This window comes from Ovis canadensis, chromosome 5 (genome assembly GCF_042477335.2).
Source record: "Ovis canadensis isolate MfBH-ARS-UI-01 breed Bighorn chromosome 5, ARS-UI_OviCan_v2, whole genome shotgun sequence".
NCBI classification, from domain to species: domain Eukaryota; kingdom Metazoa; phylum Chordata; class Mammalia; order Artiodactyla; family Bovidae; genus Ovis; species Ovis canadensis.
In genome coordinates, this window is record NC_091249.1 from 29235844 (window position 1) to 29258002 (window position 22159).

General features: G+C 53.1%; 1 protein-coding gene across 4 annotated transcripts; it reads right to left on the minus strand.

Moving 5' to 3' along the window:
- Positions 1-994: 994 nt before the first annotated feature.
- On the minus strand, positions 995-13609 carry FCER2 (Fc epsilon receptor II). Of its 4 annotated transcripts, none has more exons than XM_069589324.1 (11): positions 13413-13609; positions 11445-11561; positions 10360-10479; positions 10081-10134; positions 6308-6370; positions 6016-6078; positions 5837-5899; positions 5618-5707; positions 3569-3720; positions 3348-3454; positions 995-3076 (listed from the first exon to the last, which is right to left on the minus strand). In XM_069589324.1, exons 2-11 carry the CDS (start codon positions 11464-11466, stop codon positions 2938-2940), a joined length of 873 nt encoding a protein of 290 aa, XP_069445425.1. In that variant the 5' UTR covers positions 11467-11561; positions 13413-13609; the 3' UTR covers positions 995-2937. The 4 variants fall into 4 exon arrangements, with proteins under 4 accessions (XP_069445425.1, XP_069445423.1, XP_069445424.1 ...); XM_069589322.1 differs by having other exon boundaries at positions 3569-3975; XM_069589323.1 differs by lacking the exons at positions 11445-11561; positions 13413-13609 and adding an exon at positions 11058-11212.
- Positions 13610-22159: the final 8550 nt, after the last annotated feature.

Consider the following 22159-nt stretch of genomic DNA (forward strand, 5'->3'; position numbering starts at 1 on the left):
GCGAGAGATGAGGCTCAGCACATTGCCAAGGAGGTGCTGGGTGTCAACAGGAGAAACAAAACAACCCTGTGTAGCGCACAGATAATCAGGAAATGGCTATTGGGGTGGGGGTGTCGGGGGGGGGGGGCTGGAGGGGAGGCAGCCCCGGGCAGCTGGGAGAGGGCTAGCTGGGGTGGCAGCCTGAACCAGGGGTGAGGAGGCAGTGGCGGTGCCTGGAGGATGGCGAGCCAGAGGCTCTGGGAAGCCGGATTTCAGAGGGAGCCTTGGGAATCACCTGCGGGCTGAGCAACCCGAGGTCCTCAGGGACCCTAGAGAGAGAGACTTCCGGGCCCACTGGGGCAGGGCCAGATTGTAGGAGCGAGGGGCAGGAGGTCGGGGTGGCAGGACAAGCTCCATTCAGAAGCCCAGCAATGAAGGATGCCCTAGAGCAGTGGTCCCCAGCCTTCCCCTGTTTCATGGAAGACAATTTTTCCATGAATGGGGGATGGGAGAGGGGAGTTTGGGGATGATTCAAGCACATTAAATTTACTGTTCACTTTATGATTATTACACCAGCTCCACCTCAGATTATCAGGCATTAGATCTCAGAAGTTGGGGACCCCTGCCCTAGGGAAATAGGACAGGGGGGAAGGAGATACAGTTGGTCTCCATAGGCTGCTTGGGAGCTGGGAGAGGAGAGCCCAGGGTCTTTTGCTCCCTGCAGATATGTCGGGACTCAGGACAAAGGGAGAAGGTTTGGGACAAGATGAGAAGGCTTGTGGGGCCAGGTACCTGTTAAGGGCAAGGGAAGGATGCAGGGAACGAACTAGCAGCCACAGTCCTGCAGGTTCCCATCACAGGGGCTCTGACTTCGGATGCTTGGGACTGAAGCCCCCAGATGGAGGGGAGTGGAGTGAGGACGATGAACCCAGCACCAGTCCTTGGTGAGACAGGCAGGCAGCATCCTTCGTTTCAAGCCCCCTGAAGCAGGTGCCGAGAGCAAGTCACATGTCAATGTAATTCAACCGATATTTATTGAGCGCCTACTCTGTGCCAAGCTCTGGGGACACCGCTGAGAACAAAGGCCCCTGCTCACCTGAAACAGATCAGTAACTTACACAACCTGCTGAAAGGAGAAGAGGCTTTGGTGCAAAAGCACAGTGGGGTAGAAGGGATGGGGAGTCAGAGATGTCCTTCTAAATGAGAGGGCGGTGGGAGGAGCATGTGCAAAGGCCCTGTGGTGGGAGTTAGCCTAAATGTTGAAGGAGCAGTGAGGATGCTGGCGGAGGAGAACCTGGGGAGATACAGCCTGCAGGAGGGGTCCACACAATCAGAAAGAAGCCTGTGAGACTCTGGCTTTTTCCCTGAGCTGGAAGGAAACTTCTGGGGGTCTTAGGGCAGTGAAGAGGAAGACCTGGGTGAGCAAGGAGGGGCCTGCACCAAGGCTGAAGCAGGAGGGGGTAAGAAGGGGGGGGGATTCTGAATGTGGCTTGACTGGGGCCTTGGCTCTTTCTCATGGGTTTGGGAGGGGGTTGGTGAGAGAAAGAGGTGGCGAGGGTGACCCCCTGTCGACCTGAGCAGCCTGGAGGCAGAAGCCTGAGTTCCCATGAGGAGAGGTTAGGTAGGCAGCTGTGCACTGGCTCAGGGTTCTGAGGAAGGGTTTGGGGGAAAGAAAAATCTCGGGGTGCTGCCAGGGAGAGTGAACAGCTGAGTGGGGGTTCTAGCCCATGTTTCACTCAAGGGGTCAGCTTTGTCCCCACCCTTTTCTGGGCCCCAGGGAACCCTCCACAGCCTCCAAACGTGTGGCTGGGGCTTAGTTTGGCCCTTGACTCTTAGGATTCTGCGTGGTCCTGGGTGGCCCATTATGGGTCTCTCCTCTTTCTCAAGTGTGCCCGAGAATCACATGAGCATGTCTGGCTCTTCCTTTTCTAGACAAGAAACAGGGTGGGCAGGTGAGGTGCTTAACCAGGGGCAGCCTAAGATCCTGGTCTGCCTCCCTCCATGGCTCCCCAGAGATGTGTGGCTGACCTTGGTCAAATCTGGGGTTGGTGCTGCCCCGGCCTCCCAGACCCTGTGTGGGGGTGGGGCCAGCAGCTGAGGACCCAAACAGGCCTCCAGGCGACCTGCCCACCTCCCCCATGAGCTTCTCCAGCCTTCTGTGTACTGGGCCCTATTCTGGACTGAGAACTACGTTCACGGCAGTCCACTGCCTTGCCCTGCAATATGCCTGAGTGTCTAGGGGTGTACTCTGCTTCATCAGACCCGAGTCTTCATCTTCAGGTCCTGCCTAGTAAATGCTTCTTATAATGAAGTAGGAAAAAAAAAAAAAAACCAGGGGAACCATCCATGCCATTTCAGTTCCTGGTACTCAGGGGTGGCCCCAGGCACCATGTCCTACAACCCCCAGCACCCCTGCTGCACACCTGGAGACCAGAGCCAGCAAGGCCCTGAGGAGAGGGCATGAGGGGCCGTCATGGCCCCATCCTATTGATGCAGATCGGTGGCGGGGGTGCACTGGCGGCCTGAGCTGAGGTCTCTGTCCTCTGGGGCCAGGATATGGGTCTATATCAGGAGAGGGTGAGCTGGGGATGGAGGAGGCACACTGCGGTCTCAGGTGTTCCCTGCTGCTCCCTGGTAGGCTGGGCTGCCAGGCGCTGTGCCCCAAAGGGAAGGGGGCTTCTAGCCTCCAAACTGGAGGGCAGGGGATTCTCAGATTGGGAACTCCAAGCACTTGAGGGCAGGGCAGTGGTGATGGCCCGCTGGGCTGAGAGGCAAGGGATGGGCCCTCGGGGATGTTGCTGGGGACACGGGAATGAGTCTGCTGCTTCTGCTTGCTGGGGGTCCTCAGGGTCTTGCTGTGGATCGGGCTGTTCCCGTGCTCAAGGTGGAGGAGTGACGAAGAAGGGTGCAGCTGGAGGGTGGGCAAGGGCACCCAGGGCCGAGGTGGCAGGCCAACGCTCAGCACGTGGCCAGCCGGTCACACACCCAGCCGTGCAGGTCGCTGCCACAGAAGGCGTCATTCCACTTCCCAGAGCCCAGCATCATCACGCAGTTCTCACCCTGGCCCCCGTCGTTGGGTTCCCCTGGCTGCCAGTTGCTGGAGCAGAAGGCTTCAGGTCAGAGGATGAGGAAGGAGGAAGGGTCCCCTGGGCCCTCCCCACCCCATCACTGGATCCCCATCACAATTCCCAGCAGCCTGGAGACACCACCCTCCCTCCTCCGAGTCGAGTCTGAATCCAAACCCTAACCATCTCCCTTGGGTTCCATCCACAATCTCCCCAAGGCACATACCCCCCAAAACCCTTCTCTCCCATCACAGAAAGGCTCCCCTCCAAGGGGCCCCTCCTCTACATTCCCCCCCTCTTTACCTATAGTCCAGGGGCTGATTGTCCATCCAGATAAACTCCCCCTCAATGTCCAGGTCCCGAAGGCCAATCCAGGAGCCCCTCCAGTTGGCGCGTTTGGTCAGGAAGTCCTGGGGAGGAGGACAGGGCTGGAGGGCTGGGGAGATGTGCCTGGGTTCCCCCGCCCTCACCCTCAAGAGATCGGGGTGGGAATCTGCTGCCTCCCCTGCAGAACCCAGGCCCACCTGCTCCTCTGGGCTGTGGATGCTAACCAGCCGCCCGTCCAGGTCTTCGCAGGCATACCGGGCCTGGATCCATTTCTTGGCGCCCTCCCCGAAGTAGTAGCACTTCTTCTGGAAATAGATCCATGCCTCGGGGCACGTGTCGCACACAGAGCCTGGGGTGGAGGAGAGGCTGAGGGGGGCAGCTGTGGTGGGCACCGTGGTGGTTGCTGTGGTGGGCACCGTGGTGGTTGCTGTGGTGGTTGCTGTGGTAGTTGCTGTGGTGCTGGGCACCGTGGTGGATGCTGTAGTGGATGTTGTTGTCGTGGGTACCAAGGTGGATGCTGTGTTGGGTACCGTGGAGAGCGCAATGGCAGGTGCCGTGGGTACCACAGGCAGGGTGGGTGGCAGCATCTCTCCTGGGGTCTGGGCTGAAAAGCAGATCAACCCCAGGGCCTAACAGAAAGTCTCCTTCTTCCCTGGAGCTCCCATGTTGATGTACATGTGAGACCATCTCCACGGCAGGGGCACCTCAGCCACCACCATCATCAGCACACCCCCCTCACTGTCAGTAACATCGTGATCACCAGCACCCCCACCACAGGTACCCACAGTGACCAGCAGCATCTCTCCACCACCAGCTCCACGGCCAGTGCCAAGCCAGCCACATCTTAGTGTCCAGTGCCAACAGCACGAGGAGGCCAACACCGCCAGTGTCACTTTCTCCGCTACCATCCCCACCGACAGTTGCCCCCCTGCAGTAGCCCTCGCCTCCATCACGGCCACCACCCCCCAACCAGCACTCTTGGTGACTTTCTGGGAAATTGAGATGATTTTCTTCTAGTTGGTCAGGGGAGTCTGTGGTGGGGGTAGGGTAGGAGAAGATTGGAGGGCTGGGTCTTGACGATCTCCATCAGGGACCACCATGGTCTTTCTTCCCTTGCCCCACCCCCAAGGAAACTCTCAGCCACTCATCACCACCAGCACTGCCAGCTGGGAGGTTAAAACCACTCTTATCGGACTGACTCTCTGATTATTTAAATTAGATTTTCTTAGAGTGAAGTTATGGAGGGCTCCATAGCTTGGGTGGAATTTTTCTAAGGAGCCATGGGTCCACCGAACTCTGAGGAGCCCTGGGGAGACTTCTCACACATCCCACTGTAACTAGAAGTCAGCCCTCTGGGGGGAACAGCGTTAAAACAGAAGAGGGCATCTCTGGTCCTTCAGGATAACTTTGGGGGATGATGCTCTGGCTCTGGGTCACATGATCATGGAGAGACAGCCACCGAGCTGGGCTCAGAACCCAGGCCATGGGGCCAGATTTGGGGGGAAGGAGTCGGGTCAAAACGAATGAGATCCAGCTTCTGGTGTGGGGGGAAGGGCACGGCGGGGTTTCTTGCTGGGATTCCCACAGCCACCCCAGGCCCCAGGGGACAGACTCCTCCACACAGAGCAGAGATCCTTCCTCTTCTCTGACCCAGCTGGGGCTTCCCAGAGGGGTGAGGGGGTGGGTCTTCAGGCAGGAACCCCCAGGTTCCACCCCAGGTTCCAGGCACAGTGATTGAACCCTTTCTGCACCTTGCTGGGACCACCCCATGACCCTCAGGACTGCCAGCATCATCTCTCTCATTGTCACCCCTGGGAAGACCCCACGGTTCCCCTGGTCCGCACTACTGCGAGGTGACTCCCTCTTTTGCCCCCTGGCTGGGTCAGACAGTCCTCCCCGAGGGCTGTGGCTGAGGGCCTCCTACCCACTACCCTCCCCTGAGTGGAGATGGGCAGAGGTGAGATCAGTAAAGAGAACCCATTTTTGGTGAATGCTCAACATCTTTACCTGGAGGAGGAAAAAGCGTGGAAGCCCCCCATCCAGGTCAGTGGAGGGGAGCTGCTGGAATCAGAAAGGGTTTTCTCTAGTGTCCCCATGTCAGTCCAGGCACACACACGAGTACACACCCATCCACACTGTCACGCGCACACCTCTACTGCAGGCTGGAACAGGTCGCACCCAAGGTCTCGCGCATGCGCCAGCAAGCCCCCTCCCCACCCCCACCCCCCGCAGGGGCACATGCTCACCGTTGGACGCGCGTAGCTCGATCCACAACTTTCCCACCTCCTCTTGGAGTCTTCCCAGTGAATCCAAGGCCTGACGCATCTCATTCAAGCCTTGAGTGGTTGGGTCAGGGGTAGTGGGGTAGGAGTCAAAGTGTTTGTTCTTAATTTGCGGAGGGGCGGGCCACAGATCCAAGCATACCTCCTTGCCCCCTACCCCCCTGTTCCTCCCAAGCCACTCACCGCGGGACTTCAAGTCACTCAGGTCAGCTCGAAGACCATCCAGGTTCCAGGAGAGCTCAGACTCTGGTGGGGGTGGTGGCGGGAGCAGGGCTGGTGTCAGGGATGATGCCCCCGAGCTGCACAGCCCCGCCTTAGCTCTAGAACCCAAGGCTGCACCCCACCCCGCCCCCAGCTCTCACCCTGAGATTCCATTCTCTTCTGTTCAGTTTGGATTCGTTCCATGTCCTGCATCATCTGGGCAGCTGGTTGCAGAGGAGGGGGCTCAGTGGTAAGCAAATTCTCAGACTCACCCCCCAGCAGTCCCTTCCTGACACCTCCTTTCCCACTCTCCACCCCCTAATCCTGCCACCAGTGTAGTCTCTTCGCCTGAGTCTTTAGAGTCACTTGCCCATTTTGCAACTCATGGAGGGCTGGAGCCCTGTGTTCACATGTTCATCCATCCTCCTCAGACCCCAAGCTCAGCTCACTCACCCTGGGATTTCTGGGCCATCTGGTCACCCTTGTGTCTTTCCAAGTCTTTGGACACCTGAGAGACTGGGGCAGGGGGAGAGAAGACCTGTTGAGCTAGGAGTGCAGGCTGGCGAATCACCCCCCACCCCAGCCCAAGTGCACAGACCCCCAACACGTCATCTGGATAACTGCAGCTGTTGCTTAATTTAAAAGCAATTAAAAATTGTTCTTAATTCCAAGGACACGAGTACAAGCAGATCTGGTTTTATTTCTCTTGGCAGCTAACGCATGTTTTACAAGACAAAGGTCTGTGGCGACCCTGCTTTGATAAAGTCTGTGAGTGCCGTTTTCCCAGCTGCATTTGCTCCCTTCCTGTCTCAGTGTCACATTTTGGTAACTCTTGCAATTTTTCAAACTTTTTCATTCTGGCTGTCTCTGTTATGATGGTCTGTGGTCAGTGTCTTTGATGTCACTCTGATAATGGTTTTAGGGCACCGGGAACCACGCCCATATATGGTGAACTTAATTGATGAGTGCTGTGTGTGTTCTGACTGCTTCGCTGACCAGCAGTTCCCCCATCTCTGTCCCTCTTTGGGGGCCTCCCTATCCCCTGAGATACAACAATACTGAAATGAAGTCAGTGAATATCCCTACAGCAGCCTCCAAGTGTTCAAGTAAAAGGAAGAGTCACATGTCACTCACTTTAAGTTAAAAGCTAGGAATGATGAAGTTTAGTGAGGAAGGCACCTGGAAGCCTGAAACAGACCAAAAGCTAAGCCTTTTGTGCCAAACAGTTAGCTGAGTGGTGAATGCAAAGGAAATGTTCTCAGACGAAATTAAGAATGCTACTCCAATAAAGACACAAATGATATGGAAGTGAAACAGCCTCATAGCTGATACTTCTCAGTTTTGATACTTGATACTTTTTCAAGTTCTCGTGATCTGGAGAGAAGATCAAACCAGCCACAACATTTCATGAAGTCAAAGCCAAAGAAGGCTGAGCGCCATAGAATTGATGCTTTCGAACTGTGGTGCTGGAAAAGACTTGAGAGTTCCTTGGACTTCAGGGAAGTCAAACAGTCAATCCTAAAGTAAATCAACCCTAAATATTCATTGGAAGGACTGATGCTGAAGCTTCAGTACTTTGGCCACCTTATGCAAACAGCCGACGCATTGTAGAAGACCCTGATGCTGGAAAAGATTGAGGGCAGGAGGAGAAGGGGGCAGCAGAGGATGAGATGGTTGAGATGGCATCACCACCTCAATGGACTTGAATTTGACCAAAGTCTGGGAAATAGTGAAGAACAGGGAAGTCTGGTGTGCTGCAGTCCATGTGGTTGCAAAGAGTCGGACGTGACTTAGTGACTGAACAACAGCAAAGCCGCGTCTAGAGCAAGGCCCTGACGCTCTTCAGTTCTCGGACAGCCGAGAGAGGTGAGGAAGTGGCAGAAGTGTTCAGCCCACAGAAGTTGGTTCATGAGGTTTAAGGAAAGAGGCCGCCCCCATAACATGAAAGAGCAAGGGGAAGGTAGCCCGTGCTGGTGCGGAAGGTTTAGCTAGTTCTCCAGAAGATCTGGCTAATTCATGAAGGTGGCTACACTAAACAAGACATTTTTGTTGTAGATTAAATAGCCTTGTACTGGAAGAAGATGCCATCTTTCAGAGCTAGAAAGGAAAAGTCAATGCCTGGCATCAAAGCTTCAGAGGATGGAACTTCCCTGTGGTCCAGCAGTTAAGAATCAGCCTACCAATGCAGGGAACGTGAGTTCAATCCCTGGTCTGGGGGGATCCCACATGCCTCAGAGCAACAAAACCACTGCAACCACTGAGCTTGCATGCCTTAGAGCCTGAGCCCCACGACAAGAGAAGCCCCCATTCTCCACAAGTAGAGAAAGCCTGCATGTGGCAATGAAGACCCAGAGCAGTCAACAGATAAATTTTTTTTAAAGCATCCAAGGATAGGTTGACTCTCTTGTTAGGGGCTAGTGCAGCTGATGACTTTCAGTTGAAGCCAGTGCTCATTTAACATTCTGAAAATCCTGGGGCCGTTAAGAACTGTGCTAAATCTACTCATCTAATGGTCTATAAATGGAACAGCAAAGCCTGGATGACAGCACACCTGTTTACAACACGCTTTACTCGGTATTTTAAGCCCACTGTTGAGACCTACTGCTTAGAGAAGAAAGCTCCTTTCAGAATATGACTGCTCATTGGCAATGATCCGGTCACGTAAGAAATCTGATGGAAACAGACAAGGAGATTCATGTCGCTTTCATGCCCGCTAACCCAGCATCCACGCTGTGGCCCATAGATCAAGGAGGCATTTTGACTTTCAAGTCTTATTCTTTAAGAAATACATTTCGTAAGACTGGAGCTGCCAGGCTTCCCTGGTGGCCCAGACGGTTAAGAATCCTCCGCTTGCAGGAGACCTGGGTTTGATCCCTGAGGGTTGGGAATATCCCCTGGAGGAGGGCATGGTAACCCACTCCAGTATTCTTGCCTGGTCATCCCCATGGACAGAGGAGCCTGGCGGGCTATAGGCCAAGGGTTCACAAAGAGTTGGACATGACTGAGCGACTAAGCACGCCGAGTGGCCACAGACAGCGATTCCACTGATGGATCTGGGCAAAGTCCACTGAAAACCTGGAAAGGATTCGCCACTCCAAATGACATGAAGAACAAGTGTGATTCACAGGAAGAGGTCAAGCTACCAACGTTAATGGGAGTTTGGGAGGAGTTGATTCCAGCCCTCAAGAGGGTTTAAGACTTCAATGGAAGAAATCACTACAGATGCAATGGAAACAGCGAGAGAATTCTAATTAGAAGGCGAACCTGAAGACAGGCTTCCCTGGTGGGAAGAGTAAAGACGGTAAAGAGTCTGACTGCAATGCAGAAGAAGCACGAGACCCAGGTTCAATCCCTGGGCTGGGAAGGTCCCCTGGAGAAGGGAATGGCAACCCATTCCAGTATTCTTACCTGGAGAATTTCATAGACAGAGGAGCTTGGCGGGCTTGCAAAGAGTCAGACATGACTGAGCGACTAACACTTTCACTGAAGATGGGACTAAATTGCTGCCATCTCAGAATAAAACCCTCCAACAGCAAAAAAGATTATGACTCGCTGAAGGCTCAGATGATCAGCAATTTTTTTAGCAAGAAGGTATTTTTACATTAAGGTATGTACACTGTTTTTAGACCTAATGTTATTACACATTTAACAGACCGCAGTATCATGTAATCATAACTTCTACATATACTGAGAAACCAAAATATTCCTGTGACTTCCTTTACTGTGACATTGGCTTTATTCTGGAACCAAACCCTTGATATGTCTGAGGTCTGCCCGTACTTAGGCAAGTGCAGGCAAGAGTCCAGTGAACCTATTTACCCTTCCTCCACCCAGAACAAAATGCAAAAGCAGCAGGCATTTCTCAAAAGCTCACTGGACTCGGTTCTGAGCTCTTCAAAAGTCTTTTTTTTTTTTTTTGGTTTTGTTTTTTCCCTGCCTCTTAGCACTAACATGATGCCTGTTTTACAGGTGTGGAAGCTGAGGTACAGAGCAGGTAGGCATCAGTTCCATCAGGCACAGCTCAGAGCCTCTCCTCCAAGAGTCTCTGGGTTTTCATCCCCCACCCCACCTCCTCGGGTGAGCACAGACTGACCCTTAGATCCTGGGAGAGACCCTGGAGCCCAGACTTTGTCTCTCATCCCACACCAGTCAGTGGCAGAAGCAAGACAAGAGCCTGGTTTCTGCCCCGCTGCTGCCCCGCGCCTCCCCCCGCAGCCCCTCCATACCGTTCTGGGCAGCGGTCTCCTCCAGCTGTTTTAGGTTTCGTGCACTTTCCCAGTCTGGAGCATGGGAGAAGGGGTGGATGAGGGAGAGGAGAGGAGAGAAAGGGTATATTTCGGGTGTTCCCATCCATCCACACCCCACTTGCCAGCTGGAGATGGAGGTTTGGGGTGGTAAGTGTCCCAAGGTGGGGGGATGAGGGAAATTGGGCTCCCCAGGGTCTGAGAGTGGAGGTCTGGGAGGGAACACGAGATGAGGGTCTCAGGGGTCAGGGGTGTCCTCACGCCACAAGAGAAGCAGAGTCAGCAGCCCAGCCCACAGCGCCGTCGTCACCAGCGCCAGCAGGGCCAGCTGTGTTCCCCTACAGCAGCACGGCCTCCGCCTTCTGGAAAATTTCGTGAATTCTGCCAGGAACAGGGGGAGCAACAGGGGGTGCAGGGTGAGGCTAGGCTCCGGCTCAGCCGGACTTCCCATCACCCAGAGTCCTAGGAGCTCGTCCAGAGCCCACGATGGAGCAGAGGGTCTCCGTGGACCCCCAGCCTGCTCTGGACATTCACCCACACACTGCTTTCCTGTCCGTCAGCGATTGCCACCACCCCTCATCTTCGTCTGTCCCTGCATCTCTGAGTCTGTCCCTCTGCCAGTCCAGCCCAAAGACGCCTGCTCCTTCTGCCCACACTCCAGCAGCCAGCAAGCCTGACGTGGTGCCAGGTCACTGTCCAGAGAGATGAGTCTCGGGGCCAGGAGCTGAGATCCCCCCTCCTCCACAGACCCCCCTTCCCTTCTCCCTTGTATGGATTCAGTTACCCGTCTGACCCTAATGCTGGCTCCCCAGCACCATCTCAGGAAGACTGGGTCCTCCTTCCTGGGCCCCCCAGCCCTCACCCCGATGCCTATTCCCTAAACACCAGACACTGGGTCTCAGTTCTTCCCCAAATCCAAACTCTTCCCTCACCCCCTTGGGGCTCCCCCAGAACTCTACCTTGCTGCTCCATTGCAGGCCGGGGTCCCCTGCCCTCAGCCCGGCTCTGAGGAGTCATTGTGTTGGGTTCCACTTGTTCTGAGTCCCCTTCATATGGTTGTCAGTCTATCAGGCTCCCCCGTGCCCCAGCTGGAGCTGGGTTTTTTTTTTTTTTTCTGGTTTTGAGGGTGTTGAGTCAGGGAAGGGAGTGGCCTGAAGCTTCCTTTGTCTGCCTGGTTCTGTGCCAAGAACCCCAGTCAGGGCTCACCTCCCTTCCCTTGCTGGGCTTTTGCTAAAAAAATCACTCTTCATTCCAAATAGGGACCTTGGAGCCCCACTCCTCTCCTGGGTGGAAAATAGGTCAGGGTTCTTGATTTGACCAGGGTCAGCTTCAGAGAGTTCTCTCACCTGAGTAGGAACTTTCCTCCATGGCACCGCTGCTTGGATTCTCCCAGTGATGGGGTGCTCACTATCTGTCAAGGCAGCCCACTTGACGGGCACAGTGGTGGCAGTCCTGGCTGGGATCTGGGTTTTAACAGGGGGTGAGGGTTAGATGTCAGGCTCTAGTTACTCACACAGGCCAGCACCTGGGACTTGAGGAGTGCAGTGACCATTGGCTGGCTTTGTTTAGTCGATGACTGGAAATCAATGCTGCAGTTAACTGGGGGATGCAACTGGAGTGGAGGCTGAGCGGCCTGAAGCCAGAGGTGGGCAGCCAGGGCTCCATCACACGTGAGGCGCAGAGCAGGTATTCCATCAGTGTGCACCCGAGTCATCTTGGCAAGTGGCTTAACCTCAAAACCAATTTCCTCATCCACCACATGACAAAATTAAGGTACTCTACCCTGGAGAAGGCAACGGCACCCCACTCCAGTACTCTCGTCTGGAAAATCCCGTGGACGGAGGAGCCTGGTAGGCTGCAGTCCATGGGGTCATGAAGAGTCGGACACAACTGAGCTACTTCACTTTCACTTTTCACTTTCATGCATTGGAGAAGGAAATGGCAACCCACTCCAGTGTTCTTGCCTGGAGAATCCCAGGGACGGGGGAGCCTGGTGGGCTGCCATCTATGGGGTCGCACAGAGTCGGACACGACTGAAGCGACTTAGCAGCAGCAACTCCATAGGGTGGTCTGCTCTAGGTGAATGTGTAAAGTGCTTTGGGACATAGCAAGCACCGAAAATACCATCAGCTATTGTTACTGTTGCTGCCAGTGCAACCTCAGCCCAGGACTCAATCTTTCTGAGCCTCAGTTTTCCCCTCTGTAAAATGGGGAAACCCATGAGCCAGGGTAAGACCAAATGAGATAACAGTGGACTTAAGGCTTGTGGCACAGCTGCACACAGTGGGTCTTTAGGTCTTAAATATCTATATCAAGTATCCATTCTGTGCCAGTTCCTGCTGGGAAATGCAGACTCTGTCATCCAGGCCTCAGCTTCTTTCTCTTCCGACACGCCCAAGGCATTTTTAAAAGCCTCTTGACTCTAAAGTACCTACTAGGTGCTGAAGAGCACGGGCTTTGCCATCAGAGAAGCCTGGGGTCCACTAGCTGCCCTGCCTTGCTGGGTGACGATGGGCAAGTTGCTTCCCCTCTCTGAGTCTCAGAGAAACGGAGAAGGGGACAGCCAGGCTGTCGCTCAAACTGGGTCTTTCGCCATCCTGGAGGAAGCCAAAGGGGTCACCATCTTGTGGCCGGACATGCCCGAGCCCGTGCTGACCAGACCTGGGACCGAGTCCTGGCTTCTCCCTAGACAAATGACTCAGTTTGCCCATCTGTAAACGGAGCGAGTGGCAACACTGGCTATCCTGGAGGCAGCATTGGAGGTGCTGGTACACTGTTGGTGAACTAAGGGACTCAGAGGGGACGGAATCTGCCCACATCACACTGCGGTGGGACTGGACCTAGAAACCAGGCTGAGTGACCGCAGAACCTATTGGCTCCACCCCTGGGAGACATGACCTCCTGGTGCGTGTGTGCTGCTGAGGGCTGGGGTGACAGGGTCCCATGCCAGCCCACCTCTCTAACACAAGCACTCCTTCCCCTGCTCACAGCCTTTATAGCTCCCCAGGGCCCGGCACGATCAGACCCTCATGCACCCACCGAGCTCATCTCTCTTGCTCAGTCATGCCAGTCGCCTGGCTTTCACTTCCCTGAGCCTGGCCCCTGCACACACCTGGCAATTCCATCCCCCCCTGCCCCCCTGCCCACCATCCGTTTCATAGGCAGTCCTCCTCCTGGTCATCCCTTGAGCCTCAGTCCAGAGGTCAGTTCTTCCAGGAAGCCTTTACACTTTCCACAACCATCACACACACACACACACACACACACACACACTCAGAGGCACGGACACACAATCACATGTGTTGCATACTCACATGAGTTTTGAGTGTGTCGCTGTCCTCCTGGTCAGTTGGGGCCAATGGGAGAGGCTGGCAGAAGCCACGGGCTGTGGTGAGGAGTTTAAACCCAGAGAGATACTTTCTTCTGAAACTAGATTCACCCACTGCTTGTATTTTCACAGACCTAATTATGGGCTCGCCACCCGGATAACCCCAGTCCACGCATGGGCTCCTCTGAAGCTCCCTGCCACCCAGGCAGGTCTCTGCTATGTTGAGCTCCATCTCTCAGGCGAACAAACTGAGTTCTGAGGCACCAAGTCACCTTCCCAAACTGCCAAAGGGGCTAAGTGATAGAGTCAGGATTTGCACCCCAAAATGACCAAATCATCATGCTGGGAAGAGGGAGAGAGACACAGAGAGATGGAGAGAGAGGGGGATGGAGAGAGAGAGGGAGAGAGAGACATGGAGAGAGAGAAAGAGAGACAAAGAGATGGAGAGATGGACAGAGAGGGAGGGAGGAGAGAGAAGAAAATAAGGAAGGAGGGAGGGAGGGAAGGATGAAAAAGAAACATATGAGATAATGTGATAACCTTCCGGTCAAATACTGAGAGTTTTGTTATATGGTTTATTTTAGTAGCAGCCCATGTTGGGCACAGTCCTCTGTGTCTTAGATGCATTAACAAATGTAACGTTCCTGACCAACCAGCTTATCAGGCAGACAGTTTTGTTACCAATGCTGTCTTACGGATGAAAGATGGAAAGCACAGAGAAGGTAAGTGGCTTTCCAAGGTCACACAGCTCACAAATGGCAGAGCCAGGATTTGAACCCAGGTGGGGTGGGTCCTGAGTCTGCAGCCTTCCCCACCATGCACCTAGCCTTGTACTGACAGGGAACTTCCTGACAGCTCATGCGTCCTGCTCTTTCTCCCTGAAACATGTCTCCTGATCCTTAATCCAGGGCTTCTCAGTGGGGAAACGTCCTGTGCTGAACTCCTGGTTGGGCTGCCTTCCCGCCCCAGGCCTGATGCTCTGCTTCTCAGAAACCTGTGCCCACCATGTTCCACTTCCCAACCAGGACTAGGCCAGGCTGTCCACCAAGCAGGAAGGGGCTGGCTGGCGTGTCCCTGGACAGCGGACTGCAGGACAGCGAGCACTGCGCTTGCTCATGTCACAGGGTATCCCCGGCTTGGGGATGGGTAGCCTTCAGCACTTGTCTACTGAACGAATGACTCTGGTGGCCTGAGGCTGCTCATACTGGGCCCTCAGATGTCCCTTGCAACCTTGATCTGGGCTAACTGGGGGGGCCTGAACCCTTGGCATGGTTTGCCGAGTGACAGAGGAGAAACACTTTAAGTTGGGGAGAGAGTTATCAGCTGGGCATCAGAGAGAGGTCACAGGGAGCCACTGAGCGGCCAGAGATGGCAGGAAGCCTGGGGAGTGGGGACACTGGGGGATGTCCATGGGGGCCAGGAGGCAATGGGGACAGTGGTGGGGGCTGTCATCTGATCCAGGAACCAGAGGAAGTGGCCGGGGGCAGTGGCTATGTAGATGAAGAGACGCAGGTAGGTTTGAGGTGAGATGGTCTTGGTGATAGGAAAGAGATGGGGACGGGTGCTCAGAAGATGCTATGGAAAATGATCAGTCTTGGCAGGAGTGTCTGGGTGGACAGCCGGGCACTGAGGACACCGGAAGAGGAGGAGAAAGTTTGGGAACAAGTCCTGCTGGGCTGTGGCTAGGCCTCAGGACAGAGTCCTGGATACAGGCTGCGGGCCAGAGTAGAGGCTAGTGATGGAGTCTGGAGATTCCCAGCTTCTGACAGCTCTGCAGGTGGATGCACTCAGCCCCGATCTCTACTGGTGCCCACTGGTCCTCTGTATTCTAACTGGGGCTCGAGGGCTCACTGCGTTTCTGGGTCTCTGCCAAGACTCAATTTAGACAAGAGGATGTTTGAAGGGCACGCACTGCCCCCCCACCCGGAATCTGGGGGCGGGGGACCGTATCACAGACCGCCTGCTCCCTCTTCCCTTCGGCAGTGACAACCCACGTCTCTCACTGACGTTAGGGGATAAACAGGAAACCACGCGGATGTGGGCTGTGACCCAAAGGTGTCGGTTCTGCTTTCAGGGCCGGCATCCCTGCATCGCTGCCAGTCACTCCTGGATCTGGACTCTGTAGGAACTGGTCAGAGATTAGGCAATGACTGTAAACAATTCTCAGGCAGGATCCCAGCCACAACACGGACCCCCTGGACCCTGATTCGTCCCCCACGAGGCTCCCATCCCCAACACTAACCGGTCCACGGTGCGGCGCCCACGCAGACTCTCAGCACCAGGGACAGGGCCCGACACTCAAAGCAGCTGTGATGAAGGAAGGAACCTCGCGACCTTGACCCGGACTCTGTCCTGGCACTGCTCAGCGCTCACCCCACCTGTCCAGTTTTTCCCCGATGTTGCGAGGAGGGGCAAGGAAAGGGCGTGTGAGTGTGTGGTGGGGGAGGCAAGTAGGTGTGCCAACTTCAGGAGGACTTCCAGGCGAGGTGTCTTTAAAGCTGGGTTTCTCATTCTCTGCACTGGTTGACGTTGGACCCAGATGATTCCTCGTCGTCGGGGAGCGGTCTTGTGCATTACCGGGTATTTAGCAATGGCCCCGGTCTCTGCTCTGGTCCTCCCAGGTGGCTCGGTGTTAAAGAATCTGCCTGCTAATGCAGGAGACGCGGGTTTGATCCCTGGGTTGGGAAGATCCACTGGAGGAGGAAATGACAACCCACTCCAGTATTCTTGCCTGGGAAATCGCATGGACAGAGGAGCGTGCCGGGCTACAGTCCATGGGGTCGCAAAGAGTCGGATACGACTTAGACATTGAGCATGCGCACTGGCCTCCACTAGCCGCTTGCCTAGCACCTCCCCTCTCCCTTCCAAAAATGTCCAGGCAACTCCAGATGACCCCTGAGGGTCATCCACAGAGTCACCCACAGTTGAGGACTACTGCTTCGTAGCAGATTTCCAGTGGAGAAGTACTGGCTTCAGGCTTTTCCGTATTTCGCTCTGTCTCCCTCTCTCTCTCTGCATCGGCTGTGGACAGATGAACTCTGACCCCTTTCATTCATTCAACAATCACTGAGCACCTACTGTGTGCCACATTGCAGACAAGATTAAGTCCCAGCTCTCTTGAGAGAGGAAAACAAAGATTTTCGGTTTTAATTCTGTATATACAGTATACACAAGGATCATATTGCTTATATTACAGGTACAAATATATTTGACGCAAAATGTACCATTTAATCATTTTCAATGGCATTAAATACATTGTTGGGGTGCAACTATCCTCACCATCCATCCCAGAATGTTTTCACCTTTCCAAACTGAAATTCTGTCCCCCTTAGACACTAACTCCCCTCCCCCAGCCCCTGGCCCCCCACTCTACTTCCTGTCTCTGTAGATCTGACTACTCTAGGGACCTCCTAGCAGTGGAATCAATCAGTAATTTTCTTTTAGCCTCTGGCTCACTTCACTGAGTGGAAGGTCCCCAAGGTTCATCCCTGCTGCAGCACAAAAACAAAGTTTAAAATTCATCAATCCGCAGGACAATTTCAGGTGGTGGAGAGCAGGGTGGGGGCTACGCAGAGGAAGAGCTGGTTTAGACCTGAGGACTCAGGAACCTGGGGGGAGGGGGGCATCGGAGGAGACCACCCCTGGAGAAGCAGATCCTGCTGCTGGACTTTTGTCTAAGTGTTTCATGCTGCCAGTTGCTCCCCTGGGCTTTGCCGCCTCTAAGTCATGAGTGGATGCTCTCACAGTCAGGGGAAACCCACACCATCCATTCCCAGAGGCCCCAGGTCCCAGAGAGGGGCCAGGGGCCCTGAAGCCTCCCCTGACCTTGGCCCTGTGACTTACACACAGACCCCATAGGTCTCAGTTTTCCCTATGGAGGAGAGCACTGGACTCCTGGGAGCCCTGGAGCACCAATCAGCTCCTCCCTGGCAGGACCACAGGTTTCATCATAGCCTCTTGAAGGCCCCCAGCGCTGTGCTGAAGTAGGAATTCTGAAGAACTGGGGTGGGTCCAGAGTGACTCACTGGGGTGAGGGATGTGGGGTTTAGGGGCCCCCAACAATGTGGACACACAGAGGCATGAAGTGTTGCAACATCACTTGCAGAGTCGCACAGGCACACCACAGACCGACAGCCACTAGGCAAATGAACCACAAACACCCACACAACACACACACACAGACCCAACACAAACACAAAACAGACAGCCACTACCCAAATGAACCACAAACACCCACACAACACACACACACACAGACCCAACACAAACACAAAACAGACAGCCACAAACATCCACACAACACACACACACACATACCCAACACAAACACAAAACAGACAGTCACTACCCAAATGAACCACAAACACCCACACAACACACACAAACACAGACCCAACACAAACACAAAACAGACAGCCATTATGCAAATGAACCACAAACACCCACATAACACACACACACACACAGACCCAACACAGACACAAAACAGTCACTACCCAAATGAACCAAACACACTCACACAACACACACATATAAGACACAACATGGAAACAAAACACAAATACAAAGACTCACACACACTGACAAAAGGCACAATCCAATCACAGACACCTACACAACACAAAACCACACATGTACCACAGACACACAGACACAGCCTAGAGGCATCTACACAACACACACACAAAGATACAGACCACAGGACACCACCAAACCACACACACACACAACACATACACATAGATGCAATCAGATACAAATACACAGAAATGCATAGAGGTACACACAACACACACACACCCAGTGTAAATGCACAGAAAGAGACACCCACATTGTGTGCCACACAGTGGAACTACAGATACGAGATAAACATCCAGTGAGCACACAGAGACACACACATGTTATCACACACACATAAACACAAACACACATATAAATGCACTGAAACACACACAAACAAGACACCCAGACAGAGACACACAGCACAGATATGCACCACACACACACAGGTACACAGTCTCTCTCACACACGCGCACGCGTGCGCTCGCCCTCTGCTGGGCTTCTGCAGAACTGTTTCAATAGAGGGTCTGATGGACAGAAGCAGGCCCCTTCAGCAGCAGCCCTTCTGCTAGTCTCAGCCCTCCTCCCCGCTGCAGGGCTCAGTTTAACCTCAGGACCTCTCCCTCCAGCTCTGTACCACCATCTGGCTTAAATCACTCCCCATCCTTTCTACTTCCACTATCTCTCTGTTTAGCTGTGTGCATCTCTTGTGACATTTGTTCATGCGATGAAAACACTCATGAACAATCAATCTAAGAAAGAAGTGGAAAATTTGATTAGAGCCAACCTGAGGATGATAACCCAGGAGACAGTCTCTCATCTCTGAGGGCTGTTCGAAAGAAATAAAGGGGGACGATGGTATAGATGTGATTTTGGAGAAGAGGGGTTCATACAATTGAGCATTCATCTTTTAAACATTTTTAAAATTTTTACTTTTGGTCATGCCATGTGGTATGTGGCATCTTAGTTCCCAACCAGGGATCAAACTTGCAACCCCTGCATGAGAAGCCTGGAATCTTAACTACTGGACCACCAGGGAAGTCCTTCACCTTTAAAAAAAAGTTGTTGACTGACAATGTTGTGTTGATTTCTGCTGTACAGCACAACGACTCAGTTATACATATTTTTTTTCCTATTTAATATTTGAGCACTCATCTTGATAGAAGGTTGCTGCTATTCACAAGAAACAGATATCTTCCTTCATGGTTTTAGTGCTTCCTTGAGGTTGGGCAAATACAAGGAACTGTCTAACTATCTGAAGGCCAGTTCTCTCCATTTTCCTAGAGCACAAAGTGCCTCATTCTGATTTTCACTCTGGGTTTCTTGCTATAGGTCAGCGACTGCAGTGGCTAATGACTTGATTCTTGAGGAATCAAGAATGTGCAACATTCTTTGTTTTACAACCCCCTCCCTTTTGGTCTTAATTTTGACTGAGTTTGGGAGGTATTTTGTGACCAGTTTGTCCCATGGCGCTAGAAATGTTCATCCCGGGGTCTCGAGGAAGATCCCCTGGAGGAGTGCATGGCAACCCACTCCAGTATTCTTGCCTGGACAATCCCCACAGACAGAGGAGCCTGGTGGCCTACAGTCCATGGGGTTGCAAAGAGTCAGATACAGCTGAAGCAACTAAGCACACACACACAGATCAGGCAAGGATTTCATGATAGAGCCACTCAATGTGCTATTAGTGGACTGTTAACAGTGGCCGAAAGGGACTTCCCTAGTGGTCCAGTGGTTAAGACTCCACTTGGCAATACAGGGGACACGGGTTCAATCCCTGGTCTGGGAACTAAGATCTCACATGCCATGGGGCAACTAAGCCTGCTCACTGCAACTACTGAGCCCGCATGACACAACAATAAATTTTAAAAGAATGAAAAATACTTTTCTTTACTTTTGGCTGTGTTGGGTCTTTGTTGCTGCATGGACTTGTCTCTAGTTGCAAACATTGGGGGCTACTCTGTCACTGCAGTGCACAAGCCTCTCAACGTGGTGGCTTCTCTTGTGGAGTGTGGGTGTGTAGGTTTCACTAGTTGTGACACAAAGACTCAGTAGTTGTGGCTCCTGGGCCCTAGAGCACAGGTTCAATAGTTGTGGTGCACAGGCTTAGCTGCTCTGCGGCATGTGGGATCTTCCCAGATGAGGGATTGAACCTGTGTCTCCTGCATTGGCAAATGGATTCTTTACCACTGAGCCACCAAGGAAACGCCTTAAAGATATTTTTAAAAAGACCGAACAAGCAACAGCCAAAAGCCCCTGCACCACCTGTCTTACTAGCCTGTTATCGTCCAGGAAATTGTTCCCTCTTGTTGCTTCTTCCCCTAGCTAGAGTTACACTATTACAGTCATTGATCTTATAGGACTGCGCATTTAATCAAGTCTTTCAAGGCATCTAATCATGTTTAAATTTACCTGAGGCTTGATCACACATTTGGTGATGCAATAAACAATTATCTGGTCAAACAGGGAGAGCACAAGTCGTGTAGCTAGTGGCATTAATAAGGTCATAAGTCAGTCAGTTCAGTTCAGTTCAGTTCAGTCGCTCAGTTGTGTCTAACTCTTTGCGACCCCATGAACCACAACACGCCAGGCCTCCCTGTCCATCACCAACTCCCAGAGTCCACCCAAACCCATGTCCATTGAGTCGATGATGCCATCCAGCCATCTCATCCTCTGTCGTCCCCTTCTCCTCCTGCCCTCAATCTTTCCTAGCATCAGGGTCTTTTCAAATGAGTCAGCTCTTCACATCAGGTGGCAAAAGTATTGGACTTTCAGTTTCAACATCAGTCCTTCCAGTGAACACCCAGGACTGATCTCCTTTAGGATGGACTGGTTGGATCTCCCATAAGTAAGTATTTAAGCGAAACACTTAGGTATTATTTATCCGTTAGGTACGTTAACCATGTAATGGATACATAATCCATGTAATGGATAAAGTAGTATCCATTAGGTAGAGCCCAGGTTTACCCCAGGTCATCTGACCAGTCTGTTCTGCATCCATCTCTGCCTTGAAGCAAAATGATTTATTGGCATTGTACATAAAGTCCACTAGAGGTGTCTGTGCCTACAGGGCGAGAGGTCATCGTGACCCCTTTCAGACTGTGGAAGGGATGTCGCCGTCTAAGGACTTACGGGGCCTGGTGCAGGAAGAGAAAACTGATCTTCATGGTGAAGCAGGTTATCTCTACCTTTGCAGGGGTCTGGTTCACACATAACACAGGTGTCCAGTGCACGCAAGAGAGTGAGGGAGGAGGCCAAAGGGCAGAGGAAAAGTTTTATGTCTGAATTCGTCTTGTTTTGCCCTAAAATGTGAATTTTTATTTCATTGCTGTCATGCACTCATTCATTCCCTCATTCATTCACTCAGTAAGACGCCGGACACCATAATGGGGCCCTTAGGACTGATGTCATGAACCAACTGGACAAACGTCTATGCCCTTGAAGCTGACGTTCTAGCAGGAGAGACAGACAAATGTCAGAGGGTGCTGAACGCCAGGAAGAGTCATAAAGGAGACGGGAGGAGGGGCGTCAGAGGAGCTGTTCGTTTATTTACTGTAATTTCGTGTATTTATCGTGGACAGTGCTGGCTCTTCACTGCTGTGCTTTTCTCCAGTTGCGGCGAGTGGAAGCTGCTTTCTAGCTGTGGTGCATGCTTCCCATTGCGGTGGCTTCTCTAGTTGAAGAGCGCGGGCTCCAGAGCACGAGGGCTTCAGAGCTGCAGCATGGGCTCAGTAGTTGCAGCTCCCAGGCTCTAGAGCACAAACTCAATCGTTGTGGCTTATTTGCTCCATGGCATGTGAGATCTTCCTGCTGCTGCTGCTGCTGCTGCTGCTGCTAAGTCGCTTCAGTCGTGTCCGACTCTGTGTGACCCCACAGATGGCAGCCCACCAGGCTCCCCTGTCCCTGGGATTCTCCAGGCAACAACACTGGAGTGGGTTGCCATTTCCTCCTCCAATGCATGAAAGTGAAAAGTGAAAGTGAAGTCGCTCAGTCGTGTCTGACCCTTAGCATGGACTGCAGCCTACCAGGCTCCTCTGTCCATGGGATTGTCCAGGCAAGAGTACTGGAGTGGGGTGCCACTGCCTTCTCCGAGATCTTCCTGGACCAGGGATCAAACCCATGTCTCCTCCGTTGTCAGGTGGATTCCTTACCACTTAGCCACCAGGGAAACC

Coding starts and splice junctions, on each gene's coding strand:
- FCER2 (XM_069589321.1), bottom strand. CDS start 11,115: ATGACTCCTCAGAGCCGGGCTGAGGGCAGGGGACCCCGGCCTGCAATG. Junction 5,708..5,836: donor GAGTGACTTGAAGTCCCGCG/GTGAGTGGCTTG, acceptor CAACCACTCAAG/GCTTGAATGAGATGCGTCAG. Junction 3,455..3,568: donor TCCACAGCCCAGAGGAGCAG/GTGGGCCTGGGT, acceptor CCTCCTCCCCAG/GACTTCCTGACCAAACGCGC.